At 37.8% G+C, this 19,563-nt stretch overlaps 1 protein-coding gene across 4 annotated transcripts in view; it reads left to right on the top strand.

The window, feature by feature from the left end:
- Positions 1–19,563, top strand: part of USPL1 (ubiquitin specific peptidase like 1) — a 40,047-nt gene that overhangs the window by 10,248 nt on the left and 10,236 nt on the right. For 3 of the 4 annotated variants that reach the window (XM_007164163.2, XM_007164164.2, XM_057533148.1), the window contains exons 4-7: positions 4,997–5,642; positions 9,333–9,446; positions 15,122–15,251; positions 18,718–18,843. In XM_007164163.2, coding sequence (XP_007164225.2) covers positions 4,997–5,642; positions 9,333–9,446; positions 15,122–15,251; positions 18,718–18,843 — 1,016 coding nt within the window. The remainder of the gene's footprint in view (positions 1–4,996; positions 5,643–9,332; positions 9,447–15,121; positions 15,252–18,717; positions 18,844–19,563) is intronic. The other variant, XM_057533149.1, reaches the window with a different exon arrangement.

Here is a 19,563-nt window from a genome sequence, read left to right as displayed (position 1 = left end):
TAACTTTTATGAACTGTCTGATGATCAGCCAGTTTTGGAAAATACTAGACTATATTATACTGTTGGTGATAGATACTTTTGTTGGGTAACACTTAAAGAAAATTTCAGGTATTCTTACAAATAGAAATAAATTATTTTTTTGCATTTATGCAATAAATATTTATTTGTGTGTCACCATGTTGGCACTGTTCCAGATGCTAGGATACAGTGAATAAAACAAAAATTTCTTGCTCTCAACAAGGCTGTATTCTAGATTGGGAAAGAAAATAAAAAAGGAAAGCATACTTTTTTGTGTGAGGTAATGAAAAGTGCTGTGGAGAAAAATAAAGCCACAGGGACTGGAGTATCAGAGAGTGGGTAGTTTGCAATTTTAAAAAAAGTGTAGGAGGAAACTCTTCGTTGAGAAAGTGACATTTGAGCAAAGATCTGAAAGAGATGAACAAGTCCTGTGGATACCTGAGGAGTGAGCCTTCCAGGTGGGGAGAGTAGCAGATACAGGGTCCTGAGAGAGGGGAGGTTGCCTGTCCCTGTTTGTGCTACTGCAGGGAAACCAGCAGAGCTGGATCGGAGTGAGTGAAGCAGCATAAGGGATGATGGGATGGATCCAGTAAAGCCTTGTAGGCCATTTGCTGGCTTTTACTATGAAATAAAGAACCATAGTAGGGATTTTGGCAGAGGAGTGACATGATCTGATTTTCATGTTGAAAAAAATGTGATGGGCAAGATCTGAAGCAGGGAAATGGTTGGAAGGCAGTTGTAGTATTCCAGGGAGAACAAGTAGCGGCCAGGTTGATGAGGCATGGTTGAATTCTATATGTATTTTGATAGTTAAAAGGATATGCTGAAAGAGTGGGGTATGTGGTAGGAAAGGGAGGAATCAAGGATGATCCCCAGATATTTGGCTTGAATAATTGGAAGGATGGAGCTGCCGGTTGCTGAACTGAGAAAGACTTTGGGAAGAGGGAAATCTGGGGGAAAGATCAGGAGATCAGGAGCAATCAAGCTTGAGGCATCTATCTAATAACTGGGTTAATGGAGTAAACAGTTGGATCTATGTGTCTAGTGTTAGGTGGAGAGTATAAGATTGGATATATACATTTGGGGGTCATCAGCAAACTTACATGAACTTACATGGTTCAGTAAGTAATTGAACCATGAGGCTGGGTGAGTTTACCAAGAGTGTGGATAAAGAGCTGCAAAACTGAGCCCTGGAACACTGCAGCATTAAAAAGTTTGGGAGGTGAAGTGGAACCAGCAAAGAAGTGAGAGACATGGAGAGTGAGGTAGGCGTAATCTCAGGAAGGAAAGTATATTGTCCTGGATGTCAAGTGAAAAAATATTTAATGAAGGAAGGAGTGATTTACTGTCAATTCCAGTGAGAACTCAAGGTGACTGAGGACTCACCTCACCAATGACTGGAGTGTCATGGGGGTCCTTGCAGGCCTTGATTAGAGTAGTTTTGGTAAAGTAGTAGTGGTAAAAGCCTGATTGGAGTGAGTGATGGAAAATGGGAGAGGAAGAATTGAGAAATATAGACGTGAGGTAGTACCTGGAGGGAAAAGTTTTACTTTTGTTTGTTTTTAAGTTGGGAAAAATAACAGCATGTTTGTATGCTGGTTATATCCAGTAGAGAGGGAAAAATAGAAGAAAGTGTCACAGAATTGCTGGAGGGATATCCCTAGAGCAAATAACAGGCTCTATTGCACAAGGGGAGGGCTTGACTTTAGGAGACTTGACAGCTCAGCTCATCTGTAACACCAGACTCTACAGAGTTTACTAATTAACTAGCTCAGAATAAAGTTGTAGAATTGTGAGCACTGGAAAGAGAGAAAAATAAAACTTACTGATTCTAGAAGAAAATTACTTTTTTCCCTCTTCTGAACAATACGTAATATTTCAGTAGAGTTATTTAACCAAGGACTACCAGAATAGAGAAGTCTCTGTTCTCAGAACAGTGGTTTTAACTATTACGGTTAGATGTGTTTTTTGCATTTTTAGTTTTTGAAGCATTCTTTTTTTTTTTTTTTTAATTGAACCATCTTTTCCCCTTTATTTATTTATTTATTTATTTATTTATTTATTTATTATTATGTGGCTGTGTTGGGTCTTCGTTTCCGTGCGAGGGCTTTCTTTAGTTGCGGCAAGTGGGGGCCACTCTTCATCGCGGTGCGCAGGCCTCTCACTATCGCGGCCTCTCTTGTTGCGGAGCACAGGCTCCAGACGTGCAGGCTCAGTAGTTGTGGCTCATGGGCCCAGTTGCTCCACGGCATGTGGGATCTTCCCAGACCAGGGCTTGAACCCATGTCCCCTGCATTAGCAGGCAGATTCTCAACCACTGCGCCACCAGGGAAGCCCCTGAAGCATTCTTTTTTAAGCAATGAGGAAAAAAAAAATAACCGAGAGTTTCAAGTATATACTTTGCAAATGTAAAAAAAGAACTTTAGAGTAATTAATTATTGATCTAGGTTTTAGAAAATGTTCTAATCATCAGTAAGAGCCCAGTGTATTTTATGAAGTACATTGGTTTACACCAGGAGTCAGCAAACTCTTTGTATTACCCACTGGCTAAGAGTGATTTTTGTTGTTGTTGTTGTTTTTAATTAAGTAGGGGTGCTGGTGGGATGTGCACACCATGATTTTGACTCTGCTTGAGAATGGTAAAGGTTTTTAAAAAATTTTTTGCCTTTAAAAAAAAAGTAAAAATTTCTTTAATTGTTAAAAAAAAACATAAAATTTACCATCTTAACCATTTTTAAGTGTACAGTTCAGGAGTGTTTGCTATATTCACACTGTTGTACAACATATCTCTAGAACCTTTTCATCTTGCGAAACTGAAATTCTGTACCCATTGAATAACAACTTCTCCCTGTAGCCCTGGCAACTACCATTTTACTTTGTCTCTATGAATTTGACTACTCTAGGTACCTCATAAAAGTGGAATCATACAGTTTTTGTCTTTTTGTGATTTTACTTAGCATAATGTCCTCAAGGTTTATCCATATTGTCGCATATGACAGGATTTCCCTTTTTAAGGCTGAATAATAGTCTATTGTATGTATTTACCACGTTTTCTTTATCCATTTGTTTGTCCATGGACATTTGGTTTGCTTCTACCTCTTGGCTATTGTGAATAATGCTGCAGTGAATATGGGTGTGCAAATATCTCTTTGAGGTTTTGTTTTCAATTTTTTTGGATGTCTCTGAATACAAAATTACTGCTATTGATTTTTAAAGTGTTCTCTGTCTTCTGACATGTGGTAGGACTAAGGAAATAATCTCAAGGTATAAAGTTGAGGGTCAAGTTGTTAGTTGATGGTGACCGCACAGCTAGTTGGTAACAGAAAAATCAAGAACTTGTCCTGTTAAACTAGAGAATTTCGAAGTAAGTACAATATTATGCATATAGTGTTCGCTTGTATAGAAAATGCTATACTTTATTTATTTATTTATTTTTTAAAGTTTATCCCTTCATTTTGGAAGGCCTTTTTTTAAAAATTATTTATTTATTTATTTATTTATTTATGGCTGTGTTGGGTCTTTGTTTCTGTGCGAGGGCTTTCTCTAGTTGCGGCAAGTGGGGGCCACTCTTCATCGCGGTGCGTGGGCCTCTCATTATCGCGGCCTCTCTTGTTGCAGAGCACAGGCTCCAGACGCGCAGGCTCAGTAATTGTGGCTCACAGGCCTAGTTGCTCCGCAGCATGTGGGATCCTCCCAGACCAGGGCTCGAACCCGTGTCCCATGCATTGGCAGGCAGATTCTCAACCACTGTGCCACCAGGGAAGCCCAGAAAATGCTATACTTTAAATGAGAGCCTTTCAGTTAGTTGTTGCTGTGAAGTGAACCATCTCAAAACTTAGTCACTAAAGGAACTTAATGGCTTCACTTATGATTCTGTGGGTTGACAAGGCAGTTCTTACACTTCACATACTGTTGGCTGGGACAACTAAAATGTACACATGGCAGGCTGTGGATGCTAGCTGCCAGCGGGGAACTCAACTCAGGTAGTCAGGCAGGATCTCAGTTCTTTTCCGTGAGGGTCTCTTGGTGAGGCTAATTGGGATCCTGACAGTGTGATGGCTGGGACTAAGAAAGATTGTTCAGAAAGAGGGCTCCAAGAGGGCAAGCCCAGTAAGCCAGTGCTTATGAAGCATGTGCATCCTGGTTGCTAATGTCCCATTAAAGCTAGTCACGTGGCCAAGCCTGAGGCTGTGTGGCAGGGGGCTGACTGTACAGGGGCATGAGTATCTGGAGGTATAGTTCTTTAGTTCACTGGAGGCCACCAAGGGAGCAATCTACCGTACTTGTGTAGAAGAAAGCATATTTTAAATGAGGGCACACGGTACGTAGATTTCTTGCATTTGTCTTGTAAAATATTTCACTAGTTTTCAAACTTAGGGAAAATTCATTGATTATTTTAGTGATTTGTTTACTCTTGATATTTGCCTGAAATTGTGTTCATGCATGGTGAAGTTATTAAAATTCAGCCAGTTTGATTCTTAGACCCAATATGGGTGTAAAATTGATATGCTGATGTGCTCTCAGATTAATACTCAGTTTCAAAACTGAGAAACAGTACAGATTACTCTGCGACTTTTTTGGTTTGAAAATACTTTTCTAGTTTTTAATGCTATGCAGTGTACCTGTCTTAAAAAGAATAATACACTCATAAAATGTTGGAATTTTTAATTAACTCAACATTAGATTCTTTATTAAAGCAAAATTATGTATGTTTTCCTTGCTAGCTTACTCTAGAGTAACTCAGATTAAACCCTTGATTGTTCAAATTAACTAGGAAAAATAACTCTTTTGGGGATGAAACTTTTGATTAAATAGCTGTTTATCCCTGGTTCCTTCAAATTTAGATTGATAATATTATATACCCTCTCATGTCAAATTAATGCTAAAATTTTATACGTATTTTTCATGATATAGAATCTGTGAAGTTAAAGCTTGAGCTTATTTGAATTTTTAGTTTTTGTTATTTTTTTCTTTCTAGTGTATCTATCCCTTGGGCTCTAAATCACTTAATAACTTAATTACTCCTGATTTGGAAGATTGTCACACTCCAAATAAGCCTCAAAAAAGAAAGATCGTGGAAACCAACTATAAAGATTCACCTCTTGTAGCAAATTCCAAAAAGACTAAAAATCATAGTGGTATTGATGGTGAACAAGTTTTGAACAGTAAACATAATGAAGAAGAGTACGATGAAACCTCATCAGACTTACCTGGTTTACTACACGGTGGTCAACAGAATCCAATTAGGACAACTGATTCCTTGGAGCAGAATGAGATTTTGGAAGCTGATATTGTTGACACGGCTGCTGAAGAAGATTCTACTATGGTTGATGTTTCTGGAACTGGAGGGACTTCCCCTCAAAATGAAGGATGCACATCTGAACTGGAAATGCCGTTGGAGAGCAAGCATACCTCATTTTGCCAGACTTCATGTGTCCAATGGAAAAACGCACATGCTCTCTGTTGGTTAGACTGTATCCTGTCAGCACTGGTGCACTTGGAAGGGCTGAAAAACACTGTGACTGACCTGCGCTCTACAGAGGAGTCTGTGTTTGGTCGGTTGTTCACTAGGTATAATCAAGCCAATGAGTTTCTGCACACCAGTCAGTTGGATGGAGTTAAAGGTTAGTAATAACATTTTATTTCTCTTTAATTTTTGAAGAGGTTAATGTTGAACGTTGTCTCATAGCACGCGAAAAGATGCCATCAGTAGCTTTTGTTTTACGTAGAACCTCGGAGCAAGGAGCACAGGGACGGAGTCTGTCGTGAAGCTTGAGTGAACACCAGTTGTGTTATCACGACTGTCCAAAAGGCAGTCTTTTTCAAAAACTAAGAGTAAAGAATAAAGAGGCTATGGTTGTATCTTAGCTGTCAGGGTAATGGTGGTCAACATAGAGTCCATCAAAGTACAACTTTAAGTTTTTGAGTTGCCGTAAAGCAGAATAAAGAAGTAAATACAAACCATCCATAATCGCACAACTCCCCAAAAATCTCTCTTCACAGTGAGGGCTATATTTTTATTTTCTATAAAATAGGATACCCAGGAACCCACCTCCAACCCAAGATAAATTAAAATATTTCCAGTGACTTACATCTACCTATGTGTTCCTCCACATCCCATCATCTACCTCCCCCAAAGGTAATCATTATCCTGAAATGTGTTATATCGTTTCTTGTTTTTTAATAGTTTTTCCTACATGTATATGGCTAAGCAATATATTGCCTAATTTAATGTTTTGAACTTTATAAAAAAAGACATACTGTACAGTATTTCTTCTGGGACTTCTTTTTCTTTTTATAAAGATTTATCTATGCTGCTGCTTGTATCTGTGTTTCATTGATTTTTGTTGCTATATAATATTTCCAGTTCGTAAGTATATCAGTTTGTAAGTACATAAGTGTATTTATTCATCTGTCATTGGGTTGTTTTTTGCAATTGTAAATACTGTTGCTGTGACTAGTCTTAGGCAAGTCTCCTGGGGCACAAGAGTTTTTCTTCGATATACCATAGGATAGGCTCTGAGTTCAGATTTACTAGATAATGGCTAATCGTTTTCCAAAGTGGTTGTACCAGTCTACTCCCATTAGCAATGTAGAAGAGATCTGCCTAATCCATATTTCCTCCCTTGCTTATTTTCACACGTGGTGATTTTTGCAATTTGAATGATATAAAATGGTTTGTGGTCTTGATTTGCTTTTCCCAGATTTTAGAGAGGTTGGACAGCTCTTCGTATGTAGGTTGACCCCCTGTTCCCTCTGTGAAGCCTGTTTGTGTCTTATCATTGTCTGTTGTATTGTCATGTTCTTATTGATTTGTGTGAGTTTTCATATGTCTTTGTTGCTATATTTATTCAGACAGGTTACTGAATCTCCCAGTTTGTATCTCATGTTTCTACTTTTTTAAAGATATCTTTTGATGACAGAAATTGTTAATCTTTCCTATTATAGCTAGTAATGTCTGTGGTTTTAAAAAGAAATGTTTCCTTTCTCCAAGATCAGAAAGTCGTTTACCTCTATTTTCACTGAGAAGTCACAGAGCTTTGCTTTTTACATTGAAATTCTTAGTTCAACTGGAGGTAATTGTGTCTGGTACGTGGTAACGGTTCATTTTTTTCCATTGCGTAGCCTGTTTTTCTAGCTCCACCTTTTTCCTCAATTGATCTGCCATGCCCCCTTTGTCATATAACAATCTGTATGTGTGCAGCTGTTCCTTAACTCTGTTTTGTTTTCTTGGTCACTTTATCTGTCCCTGCACCAATACCACACTATTTTAATTATTAGGGCATTTTAGGTCTTCCTATCCTCATCTTTATTCAACTTGGCTTTGATCATGCAATCTTTTATATAGATCTTATACATTGTTTCCCCATTGTTGACTATTTTTTTGTCTCTGTACCAATGCCATACTCTTTAATTATTATGGCTTTTGGGGTTTTGGTATCTGGTAGGTGGAGAATCCTAACCTTTATGCAGTTTGACTTCGGTTGTGCAACATTTTACTTTATTAGTATACTCTTATACATTGTTTCCCCATTGTTAACCATTCAGGCTACTTACCATTTTTTTTTGCTACTATGTGTAAATACCATGGCAGATATCCGTGTATCCTTTGAATCTATTGCTGATTATACCCTAGAAGGGATGTTAAAATATTTATATAAAAAGTAGCCCCCCCCCCCGCCCCCGCCCCCGCCCCGCTCGCTGCAACAAGAGAAAGCCCAGGCGCAGCAACAAAGACCCAACACAGCCAAAAGTAAATAAATAAAATAAGTAAATTTATATTAAAAAAAGTAGGGGATCCCCCTGGGGGTCCTTTAAAAAAAAAAGTCTTTCTAAATGGCTTTCCGGAAGGGTTATACCAACATAATAATCCATTTTCATATGTAGAAATAAACATCCCAGAACACTCTAATCACCTTTGTGTAGAAACGTTTAAAAAGCTGTAATTTTTTTAGATAAAAAATATTTTGTTTCAGTTTGAGTTTCTTTGAGATTGAATTTTTTTGCAGTTTTTAAAATTCAGTTTCTCACAAGCATATTTGCTTTTGCCTTTTCTCTTTATTCCTGTTTTCTATAATTATAGAAACCCCAGTACTGAGTTGGTGACAGTTGTTTGTTGTAGAAGAACATACCTCATTCAAATTTTGACTTGAATATTAAATAAATATTAACTTTTAATTTTAATATTATATTAATTTTTTACAAGATAATTGTAGTTTTTACAATATAGTTGTAATTACATTTGTTCAAGCTACTTTACTTTGGATTGTAAGTTTTCTCTTTTCTTCAGTGTGGTCAAATAACAAAAATTCTGGTTAATGCTTACTTCATATTACAGAAGACTCCGGATGTTTTCATAGTGAGACATATAAGCAGGATGTGATCAGGCTATATGAATTATTTATTCGTAAGAGATTTTAGTGAAAAGATCTATTTGTAGCTTAAGAGTAACTAGAGTCAGATGCATATGGCGGCTTTTATTCAAAATAATTTTCTTATTAATCTTAGGTAGTTTTCTGCCAGAGTAATTCCATCTTGAGGACTTTTACCCTAAAGAAATGATTAAAAACATGGACAGGTGTGTGCCCAAAGATGTTTAACATGATAGTATTTATAACAGTAAAAAAAGAAACAAATGTCCAGCAATAGGGAATGGCTAATAAAACTATGGTTCAGTCAGAGTGTAATTACTAGCCTGCAAATTTTTTAATGAAGCAGATTTGTGTAAATAAAAAAGCAGAATGTAGAATTGTGTGAAATGTGATGATGTCATTGAAGACCCTTTAAAAGACATAGGAGGAGGAAAACATACCAAATCTTAGTTTGGGAAATAATCATGACTTTATTAAGACTCCTTATAAATTTATCTGCTCCTGTGATCTAGTTAAGTTCAGTAAAAGTTATACAGAGAGGATTAAATGATTAGATTTTGTCTCTAGCATAAGTAATAATTTCATGAAAAGAGAGAGCTTCAGCTGTTTCAGTGATGGGCAAAATAATCTGAAAGTGTGGCTCTTTAGCTAGGCCTGTCTGTGATTATTTGGATGAGAAAGACTTGCACTGAGATTTTACTCAGGCAGAATGATGTTGAGGCAGGCAGTCAGTACTAATGATATTGTGCTGTTAACACATATTGAGGGAATATATGGTATACCACAGAGAGAGGAAGAAGAATTAAGGAATTTTGTATTTTCCATTTTTGTCTCTATAAAATTTGTTGACTCTGGTAAACTTTCATTTTGGTAATGTCTTAATTGTCTGTAGAAAGAAATAGGTTGATGAGAAATTGATAATGTTCTGTATTTTATTATCAGATGGAGATTGTAAAAAACTTCCTTCTGAAATATTTGCAAAGATAGAGACCTGTCTGAATGAAGTCAGAGATGATATTTTTATTAGGCTTCAGCCTCAGCTTAGGTGTACATTGGGTAAGTAATTTATGGAATTTAACTGTATTACTCATCTACCATAAAGACATACTTATATCAAAAGGAAATATAATACTGTTTTATTACTTGGGATGATCAGATTCTTGGAATCTGATCATTTAATCACTGGTTAAATCATTCGTGGATGGAGGTGTTCTATATAAATATGCAGGCATGTGTTCCACCCCTTCAGCGTGGATGCAGTTCTCAGAACCAGCTGAATACTCACGGAGTGCACCATTGGTTGCTTTCCCAATACTGTCCCCCAGTAGACTACTGCAGCGTTTTCAACCTTGACTGACTGTGCATTAAAAAAGCACCTAGGAAATTTAAAAGTAAATAACTAGTGCTGGGGGCCCATTATATAAGAATCTCAGGATGGAGTTCAAGTATCAGTAATTTTTAGAAGCCTCCATGTGATTCTTATGGACGGATGGGGTTGAGAATCTCTGGTCTACACCAACCATAGTAATTCTGTTTCCCCTGCCAGTGATTGGTTTAGGAATGGACATATGGAACAATTTTAGCCAGTGGAATATGAGGAGATATATACTGATGACCTTCTGGGAAAGTTTTCTTACTTTTAAAAAGGGCATAAGAATGAGACCTGCTTTGTCCTCTATGAATTGTCTTTTGGCCTCTGGGAGCAGAGTGGAACAGGGGCGCTAGAGTCTCCAGGTCTTTATAAATTTTTTTTTTGTATTGCAAAAAGGAGCTGGTAGTAATTTTTTTTTTTGAGGGGGTGCCTTTTGTTTTATTTCTCTTTATGTTTTATTTCTCTTTATCTTTTTTTTTTTTTTTCCTGCCACACGGCTTGTGGAATCTTAGTTCCCCAACCAGGGATTGAACCCAGGGCCCCAGCAATGAAAGAGCTGAATCCTAACCGCTGGACCGCCAGGGAATTACCATATTTCTCTTTATCCCTTTTTTTTTTTTAAGTCTATTTTTTAAAATATTTATTTATTTATTTTATTTTTGGCCGTGTTGGATCTTCGTTGCTGCACATGGGCTTTCTCTAGTTGCAGCGAGCGGGGGCTACTCTTTGTTGCTGTGCGCGGGCTTCCCATTGAGGTGGCTTCTCTTGTTGCAGAGCTCGGGCTCTAGGCTTGCGGGCTTCAGTAGTTGTGGCACGTGGGCTTCAGTAGTTGTGGCTCGCAGGCTCAGTAGTTGTGGTGCACAGGCTTAGTTGCTCCGCGGCACGTGGGATCTTCCCGGACCAGGGCTCGAACCCTGCATTGGTAGGCATATTCCCAACCACTGCGCCACCAGGGAAGTCCCTCTCTTTATCCTTGTATTAACTCTTCTATTAATATTGTGTTGTAGTAGCTGAGTATATGATACTCCTATTAGTATAATACTCCTGTTAAATTATGTAAAATATCAATGCCTTCAAGTTTTTCTCTCAACAAGTGTCATTTATTTCATCAGACCCAGATAGTGTATCTGGAAGCAGTGTCTTTTTTGCATGGTTGTATCCCCTATTTCTTTGTCCCACAGTTCTGTCCCCTAGTTTTACTATTTTGTTTTTCATGAACTCCTACATATATAAGTTTACTCTGTTCTTATAAACTGATTTTCCGTATGCCAGATCTTTGGCATTGCCTCCTCTAGGACTAAAGGGCTATTCTAATTCATCATAAGGTGGGATCTCAGATGGGATGAATATTCTTTTATTCTTTTTATCAAAGTATGATTTACATATAGTAAAATCCTTTTCAAATGTATACAGTTGTGTTACCATTTCCACAATCAAAATATAGAACAGTTCTATCACCATGAAAATGTTCCCCTGGCTCCTTTGTGGTCAGCCCCTTTCCTTACCCCCAATCACTGATCTGTTGGGTGGATACTCATTTCAAAGGAGCCTTTTTCATAAGATCGCCAGAGTGTAGACTGAGGGGCTCCCGTGTTGCATTTTGCAGGTATCATATCCCTCCTAGAGTGACCTGAGACGTTTTATTCAGGTTCCCTACTCCACTTCCCAATTGAATTAAAGAGTGGTTTCTTCCCCAGTCTGAATCATCACTCTTCTTATCCCTGCTAATTGTATTTACAAGGTGGCGTCTTGCTCCATTGCCACCTTGGGTCTGGATTTCTGTGTAACAGAGAAGGTATTTGTAAATTTTGTGCACTCATAGCAATTGGGCAAGCATACAGCTCTTCCAATACAGTAGAATCCTCTCATTTGTGTTTGTACTACTCAGCAGTGAGAGGTGCTACATTAGAGGCTAAGATCTTACTAATGAAATCTTTGTTTCAGGGAGCACTTTAGAGTCTTACAACATATGTGTCCTCATTCTGAATATTAACGTGTATTTTAAAGTACTAAAGAAAGAGAAGTAGAATCTGTATTGACCCGGAGTGTTCGTTAAATTTTTAAGATCAGCCAGCCACTTCCTTATTTTGATTATTGTTTTTAAAAAACACATTGTAAACTGTCCTCTCTGCTCTCCCTCCCCACAGTTTAAGAAATATAACATTACAAATACAGCTGAAGCCCTTTTTGTACTCTTCCCCAATTCTTCCTTACCTCCCCACAAAGGTAACTACTATCTTCAATTTGGTGTTTTCTTTCCCTCTAATGTGTATATTTCTTTCTTTTTTTAAAAAAGAAAAAAGCTGATATTGTTATGGTTTCTACTTATTTATGTAAGTGTAAAGAGTAATTTAGTCTTTGAGTGTGGTGTACCAGTGTAAGGATAGACAGACCACTAGAACAGCATAGAAAGTCCAGATCAGAACCCTCCCCGTCTGGTTACTTCGTAACCATGATGGAGGTACTGATGCAGGTAGGTGGGGAAAGAAAAGGCCATCCAGGAAACGGTGCTTGGGACAGTAGGTTCCTGATACAGGGGGAAAATTAGATCCCTACTTCACACCATAATTAGAAAGAAACTTCAGCATATTTAAAAGCCTAAACATGAAAAGCAGAGTTTTAAAACTTTGGAAGAAAATATAGGTGAGTATTTTACCACTCAGTGGGGAAGAATTTCCTAAATAAGATACATAAAAGAGGAGATTGGTGGCTGTGATTACATTAAAGTTTAAAACCTCTGGGCAAAGATAGAACAAAGAAATAATACCCAGGATATCTTGCAAAGAACTCCTGTACATCAGTTTAAAAAAAAAAAAAAGACAAAAACTGATAGAAAAATGGCCAGAAGACATTCATGAGAAATTAACAGAAGAGGAAACTTGAATAGCTAGACAACAAGAAGTCACTGAAAGGTTTGCATCCTGGTAATAAATGAAGGTACTTTAGGGAAATATGCAAACTAGGTACAGATGGTCCCCATCTTTCAATGGTCTGACTTTTGATTTTTTGAGTTTACAATGATGTTAAAGAGATAAATGCATTCAATAGAAACTGCACTTTGAATTTTTAATTTTGATCTTTTCCTGGGTTAGTGGTAAGTGGTATGATACTCACTTGTGATGCTGGACAGTGGCAGTGAGCTGCAGCTCCCAGCCAGCCATGCAGTCATGGGGTAAACAACCGATACACTTACAACCATGCTGGACCCAGACCACCGTTCTGTTTTTCATTTTCATTATAGTATTCAATAAATTATATGAGATATTCAATACTTTATTTTAAAATAGGCTTTGTATTCAATGATTTTGCCCAACTGTAGTCTAATGTTAAGTTTTCTGAGCACATTGAAGTTAGGCTGGGTTAAGCTGTGATATTCAGTAGGTTAGGTGTATTAAATGCATTTTCGACTTAATGATATTTTCAGCTTACAGTATAAAGGTTTATTGGGACCTAACCCTATCATAAGATGAGGAAGATCTGTAGTTGGGTAGGAGTTGGGGATAAGGTACTAGAGGCAAAGAAACCACTTAACTAGGGCTTCCCTGGTGGTGCAGTGGTTAAGAAGCCGCCTGCCAATGCAGGGAACACGGGTTCGAGCCCTGGTCCGGGAAGATCCCACATGCCACGGAGCAACTAAGGCCGTGCGCCACAACTGCTGAGCCTGTGCTCTAGAGCCCGCGAGCCACAACTACTGAGCCTGTGTGCGACAACTACTGAAGCCCGTGAGCCTAGAGCCTGTGCTTCGCAACAAGAGAAGCCACCACAATGAGAGGCCCACGCACCGCAATGAAGAGTAGCCCCCGCTCGCCGCAACTAGAGAAAGCCCGAGCGCAGCAACGAAGATCCAATGCAGCCATAAGAAAGAAACAAACAAACCACTTAACTAATTTAGACTGGAGGTTCTAAAAATTAGAATTAGGCATTGGCATTAAATGTTCTCTAATAGGATGCTTTATACCCATAAAACTTACAATCAAAGGAAAAATAATTAAGATCAATTTAGGAGCTATGTAAATTATCTAAAATGATCTGTAATCATGTAACTTATTTAACTGTGTTTTGAGCTCTTTCATGATATTTTGATTCATTGAAAACTTCATGTATTTTTAGACCTAAAGATTCTATGTTGTCATTATGAAATATAAATTATTTACTTTTTCACTTAATATTTAGTTACAATAGAGTAAGCATTTAAAGGCTGATAACTAATTACAAACTCATGCTATACTATGCACTGTTTATGCATATGATGTTGCATATGTTCATTTTTAGGAGATTGATTTGTATTTATTTCTGTTTATAAAAAATATTTTAGTTTTATGTTTTTTGTACAAAAATAGCTGTGGGACTATACCACAAAGGTGACTATTAAGATAGCCTTTGTGACCACCGATATTTATAGAGTGTGCTTAGGCAATAAAACCCACTGTTCTGCCTTTTGGTCCTGCCAAGGTGACTCCTCCTGGCTGTGTTCCAGGCAACTGTAGTTCCAGGCCAGGGGGAGAACTGAACCACAGAAGTGAGACTGTCCCAGGGGAGGGAGAGGAGAGAAGGACTCAGGTTCTTTCTCAGGCCAAATCAGTGAGGCAGCATCTAAGCTCCCTGGAAGATAGGAAGGCGAGAAACCAATTGGAGGATGAATGTAAGAGGAGAATATAAATCCTCCTACTTGCTTGCTGGTCTCTAAATTGGAAAACAGAATCCACAGTTGGGTTTTTGTTTTAATGACAACAAAATTCAGATCTTCTTTAGCCTTAAAGTTGTTGAAGTTTAATTTTAATTGTTAAAAGATTAAGAAGAGTAGTAGGTAAGGAGTCTGGAGATTTGAATCTGGTCCTCTAAGCCTGGTTTGTCATGCCCTCACCACGTGTAGAACAAGAGAGTCAGAATAGAGATGGCTTTTTAATGGTTTTGTCCAGCTCTGAAATTATTATCATACAGTGTTTCACCAGTCATATTACTTTTAGTATCTGTACCAAACAAACCTGTACATATTTTTGCTTTGTTTTTATAATACTCTAAGGCTGTTATAGTTCTGAGGATATTTTTTCCCAGAGAAAGCCTGAAAAGATCTGAGGAGACAGTATGAGCCTTTTCTATCTTTTGTCTTAAGAAGTTTTCATAAGTGTCCACCAAGACGAATGAAAGATACTGAGTGTTAATTAAATCTTTATGATGGACATTTTTAGAAAATGCTTTGAAAACTTCCCTTGCCCAACTGTGAATAACTTACTCTGTCATACATACATATTCACATATATTCACACTGTGAATATAGTGAGAAAAGACAACAATTTGTAATTTTGGTTTATCTTTTTTCAGTTAATTAAGAGCAATAATTTTTTTTTTCTTCTTCAAGGTGATATGGAAAGCCCTGTGTTTGCATTTCCCCTGCTCTTAAAGACAGAACCCCACGTTGAGAACCTCTTCACATATTCTTTTTCTTGGAATTTTGAATGTTCACACTGTGGACACAAATATCAAAACAGGTTAGTTTTTCTATTTTTTAAAATGGATTCATTCTATTGAAAATGGCTCCAAGTAATAAAATTTGAAGAAAACTTGCTTCCACTTGTAGCACTGCTCTCTCTACCCTTGATAAAATTTCCCACCATATATTGAAGTTTCTCCACCATTAAGGTTAACAGGAAAATTTTGAGCCTCAGAAATTGCAATTTGCTTGCTTCTTCATACTAGAAGAGTACAAAAAAAATGGTTTGATAGATTACTAGAAGGAATTTTCTTAAGAATTTCTTTAGTGGGAAGTGGGGACAAATGGGAACGTAGCATGTTCCCCTGTACTCCCCTCCCCTCTGGATTCCCTGCTGAGTAAGAATACCTCTTAGAATTCTTTGAAAAACTATGTGTGTTTTGTTTACTCCAATATTAGGGACTAGGGCTTTTGTTTGCTTGTTTTTAGCATCATGGAAACTTGATTTTAGGCTCCCAGAGTCTGGTAGCAGTCCTCAGAGGTAACTTATGCTTTCCCATTCCTTCCCTTAGTCCCATGAAAGACCAGCCATCACCAGAATCCTTCCACACGTGAGCTGTCTCAGCCATACTTTCTACTTCCCTGATGCCTCTAGGTGAGGATTAGAGGGATCATGATTGTTGTACATGACCCTGAGATTGGTACTTGGAAGGAAACATGGAGAAGAAAGAAGCTGCAAATTTATTTTGCCTCCATACACCTACCACATAAATAAGGAGAGAAATTAGGTTTTAGAAGAGGAGTCAGGGAGAGAAAGTTCATCAGGCATGCTACCCTCACTTTGTCCATATATGAGAAAGTCTCTGGCTGGCTGGCCTTTCCTCTTTTCTGAAAGTCAACTATTAGTAAACTAGAAAATTTGGAGTCTCTCCAAGTTATTAAATAAAACTATAAGAGAAAAGTATTACTTTAGATATTCATTATCTTAATTGAGATTACTTTTAGGTATTTAGGGATCAGTTGAGGAAAGTTGGGACTGAGAGAACACTCTAGGGAATCCAAGCTACAGAACCAGGAAACATTTGTTTTTTCACCAGTTAGCTCGAAAGTACTAGAACAGAGTAAGAATTAGCATTTCACTTATACCTAGGACTTAAATAATGTTGTGTAAGTGAGTATGAGAACAAATACCTGCTTCTGGGTCTTCTGTCATTAATTTCTATAAATTATCTGACTTTCTCCTCATTTGACAATGTGAAAACTGAAGCTTTAAAGGGGTTAGATTGATGCCCAAGGTGACACGCTAGTAAGTGGCAAAATTCAGGTTTAGGTTTTCTGTTCTCTAAGACTTTCCTGCTCACTGTGGTATACTGCCTAATCACCACCTGGATTTTAAATAATATAAATAACATAAACAAGCCTGATGATTAAAATCAGCTTCATTATAGCTTTTCCAAAATCCCCATCTCAGTTGTTTGACAGCTTTTCATTGAGCATATCCTATGTGCCAGGAACTCAACAGAAGTAATCTTTATTCTGGCCAAATTCAGACCAGTTAGTTAGAGAAATAACATATGAACATAATAGAGGACCAGTGACTTAGTCGTTATTTTGATCTGTTGGCTTTGAATACAAGGTGATAAGTGCATTTTGGAGCTGTATAGAAAAAACTCTGAGAGCTCAAGGCACAGAAGCCACCAACCACTTGGGTTTGCCATTGGTTTTTTTTTTTTTTAAGTTCTTTGTTCTAAAAGTAAAAGGAGTTATAGAGGAAAAGCTAAAATGAAGTGGCATTTTACTAAAACTATTTTCACTTAATCTGGTGGAAGAATACCCAGCAAACTCATTCATTTTTGTGCTGCTGTTTTTAGTGCCAGTTGAACAACTTTTACTTAATTTAGAAGATATGTTCTGGAGGCAGTTAAAAACATGGTCTTTGGAGTTGGACTCCCTGAATTCCTATCTCAAGTCTGTCATTTATCATCTGATGTATTTCACTTTCCTCATCTGTAAAATGGGGCTAAGAATAGTACCTGCCACTTTCCTCATCTGTAAAATGGGCATAAGAATAGTACCTGCCGGGCTTCCCTGGTGGCGCAGTGGTTGAGAATCTGCCTGCTAATGCAGGGGACACGGGTTCGAGCCCTGGTCTGGGAAGATCCCACATGCCACGGAGCAGCTGGGCCCGTGAGCCACAATTGCTGAGCCTGCGCGTCTGGAGCCTGTGCCCCGCAACGGGAGGGGCCGCGATAGAGAAAGGCCCGCGCACCGTGATGAAGAGCGGTCCCCGCACCGCGATGAAGAGTGGCCCCCGCTTGCCGCAACTGGAGAAAGCCCTCGCACGAACCGAAGACCCAACACAGCCAAAAATAAATAAATAAATAAATAAATAAATAAAAAAAAAAAAAAAAAAAGAATAGTACCTGCCACTTCGATTTGTTTGGTACATGAGTGCTTAGCACAGTGACTTGTACATAGTAAGTGCTCAGAAATGTTAGATGTCATGTGGAGCATTAACCCTTATTTGCTGAGACAAACTCCCTTTTATTAACTAAAAAATAGGAGCCTTTACTTAACGTTTATCTTTGAGAACTAAGAATTTAGCAGAAATATAGTCAGTGTATTTGTTGATACCTCTGTGGCTTTGCTTTTAAAATGTTAGCTTCCCTGATCTATGTCTAATGGCCTGTGCTTATCTCACTTATGATTTACCAGTATTTGTTACTGTTTAGAGAAGAAGGTGGTGTCTCCTTGATAATAAATAATTGCTCTTTTAAAGATAATACTAAAGCGAATCTAGTTGAGGTACAGTGTGCATCTGTAAAGATCATCTTTTTAGATGCCTATTGCTATCAAGTATTCAGGCTAAAGTGCAAATTTAGGACTTGTATAAACTGTGAAAACCATATTCTTTCACAGCTGATATTCTTATACTTTAAGGATCACGATAATTAAGTTGTCTCTATTCCTGATTGTATATATTTGTAAATGCCCCTTTTTGTTTTAGGTTGTCAATAACGGATAGCCAGATTGTGAATTTTTTGAGTAAGGGATGAGCTCTTAATAAATTTGAAAGCCTTAGAACAGTGGTTCTCAACTAGGGGCTAATTTTGTCCCATGGGACATTTGGCAATGTCTGGAGATAACTAGTTGCTACAGCTGGAGGCTGTTACTGGCATCTCGTGGGTAGAGGCCAGGGATGAGGCCACACATCCAGCAATGCACAGTACTGTGCCCCACAGCAAAGAATAACCCAGCGCAAAATAGCAATGGTATTGCTCTTGAGAAACTCTGCCTTAACATTTTCTTCATCTCATAGCTGAAAAACTATAGGTAATTAATGTGGAGAGTTCTTACGAGAGCTTTACTAGAGTAGGGTTCGAGAGGAACATTGATATATTGATTTGAGGAAATAGGAAAGTATGAATAAACAAATAAAGGAAAGTACCTTTTTATTTTAGATGTTGATTGAGTTAACATAAATGAATTTAACTTAATCAAAGTTGTGTCTTCTTTTTTTATAGATGTATGAAGAATCTGGTCACCTTTACAAACGTCATCCCTGAGTGGCACCCAGTTAATGCTGCCCATTTTGGTCCATGTAACAATTGCAACAATAAGTCACAGATAAGAAAAATGGTCTTAGAAAAGTGAGTTTAAATTGCCCTACTATTTTTAGAACAAAATGAAGGTGGATTTACTTTTTTTTTTTAATGTGTAGACTTGAAAGTGATGACTACAACCTACTTTCAGAAGTTTGAGTTAACGTATGTTTGTGAATTGCCAAAATGCTTCTCTCTGTCAGGAACTCTGGCCAATAAGCAAGCTGTTCAGGCGACATACCACTGCAGAGCTGACTTAGGGTGATTGTCTGACCCCACTGTCCTACTGTCTTACCTTCTTTTGCCTTTTTTCTCTCTTTAAGGGTATTAAAGTTCCATTTTTCTCACCTCTGCCAAGTGCCTGGAGTCATTAGAATTCTGGGATGTCCTTAATCTAATTTCAAGAACTAAGATGATTCAAAGATGAGCCATAGGCTCATCTGTCTGAATTTCCATCTTCTTCCAGACCTCGGCCTGCTAATTCTTCATCCTTCTGTAAGCTTTCTGCTGCCCTTGACCAGATGTATCTTTTTTATATTTTGCCGGCTCTTCTATTTTTTCCTCAGTGGGAGGACTGATCAGAGTTATCTTTTCCAGTGTTATCAGAAGCCCCATATCTTTAAAAACTCACAGGTAAATTCCATTTTAGGCAGTTTGTCTCTCTTTTGTTAATACACTCACACACATACCTCCTCTTTAACCTTTGCTTTCAGTTGCCCTTATCTCTACATAAAAGAAACGTTTTGAGGTTTAATTTGATGTAATAAA

Source organism: Balaenoptera acutorostrata, chromosome 18 (assembly GCF_949987535.1).
Source record: "Balaenoptera acutorostrata chromosome 18, mBalAcu1.1, whole genome shotgun sequence".
In the NCBI taxonomy this organism is placed as follows: domain Eukaryota; kingdom Metazoa; phylum Chordata; class Mammalia; order Artiodactyla; family Balaenopteridae; genus Balaenoptera; species Balaenoptera acutorostrata.
The sequence above is the reverse complement of the archived record's forward strand: the minus strand, read 5'-3'. Positions and strand labels throughout refer to the sequence as shown.